Here is an 8,531-nt window from a genome sequence, read left to right on the forward strand (position 1 = left end):
TTATCTAAAGGACGCGTCACTGACTAGGTCAGAGTTTGACAGTGGCTTTGGAAAGCTACGATTGCTAATCGGATCCTGAAGTGGCATTGGCTATTATAGTTATTAGACTTATCCAAGAAGGAGACTGTTGGATTAGGTGTCTAAGCCCATAACTATAACTGGGATGTACTTGACCCGATTGTAGCATGGTCCTTTTGGGTTGCCTTCCCCAGTGCAATTTGATAGGATGGACTTTTGAGAATAAAGTTATTTGTGATTTATTAATATATTATAAGCATAATATATTAATTGAGAAATCATATTATTTAATTAGTATTGATCAAGAATTAATTTGGAATTAATTTAGTGATCAAAAGAGACTAATTAAATATACGGGGACTGATTAAGTAAATCAATGATTCTTATTGTGTGGGCCAATGATCCATGGTTAATTAGGATGGGCTAAACCAATATGATAGCCCATGGAGGTTTAACCCATGGAGCCTAAGTAATATGAAAGGTCATGGTGCATTAGGGTTTTCATGGATGTAACCCTAGCCTTTGTAACACTATAAAAGCAAACCCCTAGAGCCAAAATCGGTTGCCCCATTCATTCTAATAGAGTGATAAACGATTTTGTGCTAACGAGCCAATTCTCTCAAGTCTCCTCTTGCATTTGGTGTTTGTGACACATTATAGGCATCACACTTGAGGTGCTAAAGCTTTCTAAGGCCAAGAACTACAACTACATCAAGAGGTATTCATCTAACTATGAGTTTTATATTGTATATCCTCTATTGTATGCTAGTTAGGATGTATGCTTTGGAAAGTTGAAAATGCATGCATAATTAGAGAAAACATAGATCCAAAGCATCTAGGGTTGCATGTGCATCATAGGAGTTTTATAGTGCTTAAAACCCAACATCTCTGATAGTAACCCGCCAACCCAAGGAAACTCCGAATCTCGGATGGAGACCTCGGAACCTCCCACAGCATCACGGCCTCAACCTTGGCCAGATCGACCAGAATACCCTTCTGGTTGACAAGGTGCCCCAGAAACTGCACCTCGCACAACCGGAACTCGCACTTAGAGAACTTTTCAAAAAGTCTCTCCCTCCTCAAGGTCTCAAGCACTTCCCTCAAGTGCTCCTCGTTCTGCTCCTGAGTCTTAGAATATTCCAATATATCATCAATAAATACTATCAAAGACCGATCCAACATTGGTCTGCACACGCGGTTCATGAGATCCATGAACATGGCAGGAGCATTGGTGAGCCTAAATGGCATCACCACAAACTCATCATGGCCATAACGAGTCCGGAAAGCTGTCTTCTACACATCCTCGTCCCTGTGTCGCATCTGATGATAACCTGATCGTAGATCGATCTTGGAGAACAAAGATGCACCCTGAAGCTGATCGAAAAGATCATCAATCATCGGGATGGGATAACGGTTCTTCACCGTTACCTTACTCAACTCCCAGTAGTCGATACACATCCGATGGGATCTGTCCTTCTTCTTCACAAACATAATAGGGGCTCCCCAAGGTGAACTGCTCGGCCTGATAAATCCCTTGTCTAATAGCTCCTGCAGCTGTGTAGACAACTCTTGCATCTCGAGAGGAGCCAACCGATATGGTGCTTTGGCTATCGAGCTGCACCCGGAATCAAATCAATCCTGAACTCCACCTGCCTCTCTGAGGTACACTAGGCAAATCCAACGGAAACACGTCAGGATACTCCTGCACAATCGGCACATCGCCCAAGGTTGCCTTACCCAAATCCCAGCTATCCATGACATAAGTGACAAAATCCAAACAAGCCTGATGAAGATCGCATCTGGCTCTCGCTGGTGAACACATAATCGACCCATGCTGCGGTCTCTCACCCTGAATCACCAACTCTACCCCACTTGGGGTTCGAATCCGTACTAACTGCTGCTCATAGTCGATCACGGCTCCATTAGGAGTTCGTTGTTCAACTTCATTCTCTCTCTCTCTCTCTCTCTATATATATATATATATATATATATATATATATATATATATATATATATTCTAATAAAAGACTCCTAACCATGCCACATGGCATCTTTCTACCACTCTACTTTCCACGTGTCCATTTTTTAGAGTCTAGACTTTGGTTTTTCCCGCCCATCTTCTATATCAATGACAAACTTGATAAAATTAGAAAAAAAAATTGAAACTTAATCCCTTAAAATCAGCCACCAAATTAATGATATATGTTCATCTGTTCCTTCCCCAATCCCAACTCTATCTTCTTCAATTTCTCCTATACGTTTTGGAAATGAAATCACTTATTCAAATCTTAAAATACACAAAATCAGGAATATCTTCATTGATCTTCAACTCAATCTTAATAAATCACTATTAAAATTCGCAACCATCTCCTTATTATCTTTGTTTTTGTCTTCCAATACCCCCGACTCCCCCGCTTCATCCATCGATTTGACTGAACCGCCACCTTACCTCCACTGTACACCCTACCACCGCCTATGCTAATGTAAACCAAACTCCAAAACACGATAGCTAAACTCACCACGTCTCTTCCACAATCGCATGACTTCAATCACTACCCAACTTTCTGTTGTATTTTGTGTAACTTCCTTCTCAATCTCTCTTAGTTCTGACTTGATTTCCTTCTCAGGCATCTAACGGTTATTGAAAAAGATAGAACAAATGCAGGAAATCAATGGGTTTGAAGGTAAGGTGTCTATGTTTCTAATCCTAATGGCCTTTTGGATTGTGAATCGTTCTTTCTTTTCTTTTTATTTTTTCTAAATTTTCCAAAGAAAAAGAATGGGTGATCATAAAGATAGTACAACTGAAGGGAATTTGAGCAAGAATCAGTTATGTCTCTTAGAAACATAAACAAGTGTCTTGGATGTCAAAGGAACTATAGTCCCTCTCTCTCTATCTATCTCTCTCTCTCTCTCATTATTATTGTATGTTTTTAGTTTTATAGTTAAATATGGAAGTTCTTTGATAAAATAGTGAGTAACTGGTAAGCACACCAGGTGTTTGTGAAAATCAGGGCCGGTCCAAAGGTATATAGGGCCCGGGGCGAAAAGAAAAAAAAGGCCCCTCAATGACAAATATAATAAAGATTAAAAAAATCATTTATTCTTCACTATATACATGTTCAATTAGCAATAACAAAGAGTCAAATTGTTTATCTTTTGAGCTAATTGGGTTTAGACCGACTTTAGGCCTTAAAAATCATTTACATATACATTACATAGCCCATAAAATTTTGGCCCATGGAGACGTGGACCCTGGGCGGTCGCCCAGGTTGCCCACCGTCTGGACCGGACCTGGTGAAAATGTCTCACATATAATGATGTCGTGGAGAAGACATGGTGCTTAAATTGCATTCAACTCTTTGTATCCAGGTTTGTCTGCTTTGTTCTAATAATCCTAAACCTAATCCTGATCATATCAGTTTCTCAAATCACCAAGGTTATAACTGGATATGGTTCTTTTTAATTACTGATCTATTCTAGATTTTTTTTAAATTTTCGTTTTTTATATAATAAGGACTAAGTTTAATGATCTAAATGTAGCTTTTTTCAGCCCTTCGTCTTCACCTCTAAATTGGCAAAAAAAATTATGGATGAGAGGTAAGAGGTATAACATCTAAAATATTGTTATTTAATTTGATTATGGAATCTAAATGATACCATATCCATGTATTTTTCTTTATATAGATAGCTGGAGGTGAGATCATTCATGTTAGTTTTAATTTTTTCAAATTCTATTTTTAGAGGATAATGTGTTTGTGATTCTTAGCTATTCCAATTTCACAAATTGATGGTAAAGATCCAACTTTAATCTCTTTTTTATAGGAGTATTTGATTTTTAATGACAACAACTCATAATACATTGGTAAAAGCAATTTATCAAGAACAAGAACAAGTAATAATTGATGTTAGTCCAAGACCTATCCATCTTAAATGAAATGACCAGGGTCGGTGCTTGGGGTGGGGGGGGCAAGGAGGACTTGTGAACAGGGCCCTTTAATTTCTGGGGCCCAAATTTTTTTTTTTACTTATGTTATGTACAATCAGAAGATTTAGGCCCAAAAGCTAGCCACGTCTAACTCCATTACTCCAACAGTCCTGCCGCATTTTTTTGTGAGCGTGAGCGATATTAAGCGAATAAGCAACAAACATGCAGCACAAGTGCACAACAACAACGTGCAACGAGCGCGGGAAAGAACTAGAGGCGATACAATTAAGTTTTCTTGTTTTTTGATTTCATTCAGATTTCAATTTCACAAACCAGAAGGGCAACAGGCAGCAACGGTATTTAACTATTTATCAATCGTTTTCTACTTTTCTTTTTGTTCCGGTCGATCACTTATCATAATCCCTCAATTCAGAAATTACTTATCATAATTACTTAATTACTTATAAGAAATTGATTAATTAAATGTGAATGTTATCACTTATCAGATTATATATTATCAGATTATATATTATTGTATTATTAGAATTCAGAAATCATAAATCAGAATTTAGAATGTGAAGACAGAATATTGAATGTTAACACATTAACACTTAACAGGTTATAGTTAGTTTTCTAATTTTTCTAGATGTTGAACTAATGAACTTGAATCAAATTAATATATTATCATTTATCCGAAACTGAATGTTGAAACAAGAAATCAGATTATGAGAATTGAGAAATCATAATTTAATGAGAAATAAAAGTATGTTAAATGTTTATCAGAAATTTAAATTAGATTATGAGATTATCATTTATGTTTATCGGTTGATGTAACTTGAATGTTGAAAATTGAAAATATTGAACTTGTAGTGATGAAGTCTAAACAACCATCCGGTTTTCAAAAACGTAAAAAGAGAAAACTAGATGCAGAAAAAAGAAAGGTTGATGTTGGTTCTCTAGATAAGTTTGTTCATAGAAAACATGTTGAAGGGCACGTTGAAGAGCATGTTGAAGAGCATGTTGAAGATCATGTTGAAGAGCAAGAAGAAGTAGAACTAGATGTAGAAGAGCCAGAAGAGCACGTTGAAAAACATGTTGAAGAGATTCTTGATATATGTGATCCAAGAAGGTGGGAAAAACTTAACTACGCGGAGATTAAACTTTTGGTCGAGAGAGGTCCTAAAAGAGATACTAGTATTATGTATGGTCCCTACGATAAATTTGGTAGACGGTTTTCTGCAGCTTTATACACAAGAACTTTATCAAATTTGGAGAAGTGTGATAGAGAATGGCTAGTATATTCGAAAGAGCTCGACATGATATTTTGTTTCTGTTGTAAAGTGTTTAGAAAAGGTATTTCAAAAGGTAAATTGAGTGATGAAGGTTATTCAGATTGGCACCATGTTACCACTAGAATTAAAGAACACGAAATTTCATTAGATCATCTCACAAATAGGAAGAAGTGGTTTGATATGCGTAAAAGATTGAACTTGAATGAAACAATTGATAAAGTTCAATACGAGCAATTCAAGAAAGAAAGAGATTATTGGAAACAAGTCCTTTTGAGAATCATTGCAGTAGTGAAGTTTCTTGCTAAACATAATTTAGCATTTCGTGGAAAAAATGAAAAGTTATATAAAAAAGGTAACTATAAATTGAATTTTTTTTGTTCCAATTCGACCAAACACCTTTTTGTTAATTATTATGACTGATTCCACTTCTTATTTTTTAATTGTACTTAACAGGTAATGGAAATTTTTTGGGTGTCATTGAAATGTTGGAAGAGTTTGACCCGGTCATCAAAGAGCATGTACGGCGGATCACAAGTGAGGGGATTCATGTGCATTACCTTGGGCACACGATCCAAAACGAACTAATACTTTTGATAGCTCAAGAAATTATAAAATAACTTATCAAGAAGATAAAGGAAGCAAAGTACTACTCAATCATACTTGATTGTACTCCTGATTCAAGTCACCAAGAACAGATGACTATAATAGTGAGGTATTTAAAGTTGTCATATAATTCTGTTACGGTCGAGGAGTCATTTTTAGGTTTTTTAAATGTTGATGATACCACCGGAAAAGGACTATTTGATATTACACTTGAGGAGTTAAAATCTCTTGGTCTTGAAATTGATGATATGTGTGGTCAAGGCTATGATAATGGAGCAAACATGAAAGGAAAACACCAAGGAATGCAAAAGAGATTTTTAGATGTAAATCCTAGAGCATTTTACACTCCTTGTGGTTGCCATTCTCTTAATCTAACATTATGTGATATGGCTAACAAGTGTGTTAAAGGAAAGAACTTTTTTGGACTCATTCAACGCATTTACACTATCTTTGCAAATTCTACTAAGAGGTGGGAAATTTTGAAAGATAATGTTCAAGCTTGGAGTCTTAAGTCATTGTGTCAAACTCGTTGGGAAAGTCGGGTTGAGAGTGTGAAGGCTATTAAACTGCAACTTGTTGATGTACGGGAAGCTTTACTTCAAGTTGGAGAAAAAGATAATGATGCTGCAATTGCAAGTGAAGCAACTTCACTAGCAGAAAAGGAACTTGGTGACTTTGAATTTTTTTTATCAACTGTTATCTGGTATCAAGTATTAAACCAAGTTAATATTGTGAGTAAAAAGTTACAAGCAAAGGATATGCATATTGATAATGTTATTACAGAAATAAACAGATTAATTGGGTACTTCAAGGATTATAGAGAAACTGGTTTTTCAAAAGCGATTGATGAAGCTAAAAAGATTGCTATTGAAATGGGCATTGATCCAATATTTCCACAAAAGCGTTTGATTCCAAGGAAAAAAAGATTTGATGAGAGTTCAAGTAGCGAAGAAGTTTCATTTACAGCTGAAGAGAATTTCAGAGTCAATTATTTCTTATACATTGTTGATCAAACTATTTCTTCTCTTGAGACAAGATTTGAACAATTCAAAGAGTATCACAAAGTATTTGGTTTTTTATTTCCACATAATTTGAGGGGAATTGAAGATAAAGATCTTAAGCCGTCTTGTCATCGTCTTAAAAAACACTCAATTTTGAAAAAAGATCAGATATTGATGCCGAAGAACTTTATACGGAGTTGAAATTATTTGAGACATTGGAAACCGATAAATTTAGCAACCCAATAGATGTTTTGAAGTTTTTGAAAGAACTTGATTATTTCCCAAATGCATGCATTGCATATAGAATATTGTTGACTATTCCAGTAACTGTGGCATCTGCAGAAAGGAGTTTCTCGAAATTGAAATTTTTGAAATCTTACTTACGTTCCACAATGTCCCAAGAAAGACTTAGCAGTTTGGCGATGATATCTATCGAGAACGAAATCTTAGATAGTATAGACTACGGAGAGTTGATCAATCAATTTGCTATCAAGAATGCTAGGAGAGCTTCACGGGTCGTCAGTTAGCTGTTACGATATGTAATTACTCATTAAAATACTTTGATTTTGATATGTTTATTGCTATAAAGTTTATCTTAGTTTTAAAAAATAGTTTATGTAATTTTATTCTTTACACGTTAAGGTCGAAAGGCCTTTTTTTTCCGACTCGTCCTGGACATTTGAATCCTCAGGACCGGCCCTGGAAATGACAATGTACCCGCTAATGATATGGTATTATTAGCATATAATTTCAAAAAGATAGAGTAACTTTCCATTCTTCTTGATAACTATCAACAAATGATCAGTAACTTCACATAGATATAGGAGAAGGTCCTAAAGATCATTAACTTACTTCTCTCAGCATGTGGATAAACATGGACCCCAACACTGTTGTTAGGTGAAATGCCAAATTGTACTTCTGGATGATGTATTTGATTAAGTTGACACTTGATCAAGTTAACTCTGAAAGTTTATTTTCAATGTTTTCTAAATCTTGAATTGTTCTTAGACCCTACAAGAAATACAAAAAAAAAAAAAAAAAAGTTATCGTAATAATGTCTGGTAGAGATTAATAACGTGTTATTAAATTTTCAAAAGTATTATTTTTCAAATCAATTCAAATGGCTTTGCAAATGACATTTTTTTAATACCATGTTATTTGCAAATGGTTTTTTATTTATATGTTTTATATGTTCAAATGGCTTTGCAAATGACATTATATTACCATTTTTTAGCATCAGGTGAAGTTTGATTTTACTTTTGAACTTTACTTGTGATGCTATAATAGTTTTTTTGCACATGTGAAACATATCTTAGTTGGATTAATAGCATGTTATTAAAATTTGAGGTGATTAGATAGCGAAGTGCTTGCATTATATTTTAGAGATTTTAGGGGTGAATCAATTTACTTTCGTTTTTTCTCCCCTTATTAGTTTTTGTGGACTATGGAAAATGCATGAAATACCATCATACTTTCATTGGGGTTATGGTGGAAATGTTTACAATTGATTAGTGTCATTAATTGCAAATAAATATCTACTTTATGTCGGTGTAATCATAGTTAAGTAGTGGAATTTCAAACCAATAGTCATGAATTTTTTGACATGTAGTTATAAATAGAATTTTTTTGTGTAATGGCGGACTTCAAAAGAGTATGCAATAGGAAATAATTATGAGAAGTTATATAAAG

The 8,531-nt window shown here is 34.9% G+C and overlaps 1 protein-coding gene across 1 annotated transcript; it reads left to right on the forward strand.

Moving 5' to 3' along the window:
- Positions 1-4,818: 4,818 nt before the first annotated feature.
- On the forward strand, positions 4,819-7,369 carry LOC145164090 (uncharacterized). The gene is made up of 4 exons (XM_079082816.1): positions 4,819-5,590; positions 5,692-5,786; positions 5,868-6,895; positions 7,006-7,369. The coding sequence occupies exons 1-4, from the start codon at positions 4,819-4,821 to the stop codon at positions 7,367-7,369; spliced, it is 2,259 nt and encodes a 752-aa protein (XP_078938942.1).
- Positions 7,370-8,531: the final 1,162 nt, after the last annotated feature.

Source organism: Lactuca virosa, chromosome 3 (assembly GCF_052849685.1).
Source record: "Lactuca virosa cultivar CGN04683 chromosome 3, Lactuca_virosa_CGN04683_v6, whole genome shotgun sequence".
Classification (NCBI taxonomy): Eukaryota; Viridiplantae; Streptophyta; class Magnoliopsida; order Asterales; family Asteraceae; genus Lactuca; species Lactuca virosa.

Coding starts and splice junctions, on each gene's coding strand:
- LOC145164090 (XM_079082816.1), top strand. CDS start 4,819: ATGAAGTCTAAACAACCATCCGGTTTTCAAAAACGTAAAAAGAGAAAA. Junction 5,787..5,867: donor TCACAAGTGAGGGGATTCAT/GTGCATTACCTT, acceptor CTTATCAAGAAG/ATAAAGGAAGCAAAGTACTA. Junction 6,896..7,005: donor AGATTTGAACAATTCAAAGA/GTATCACAAAGT, acceptor TTTTGAAAAAAG/ATCAGATATTGATGCCGAAG.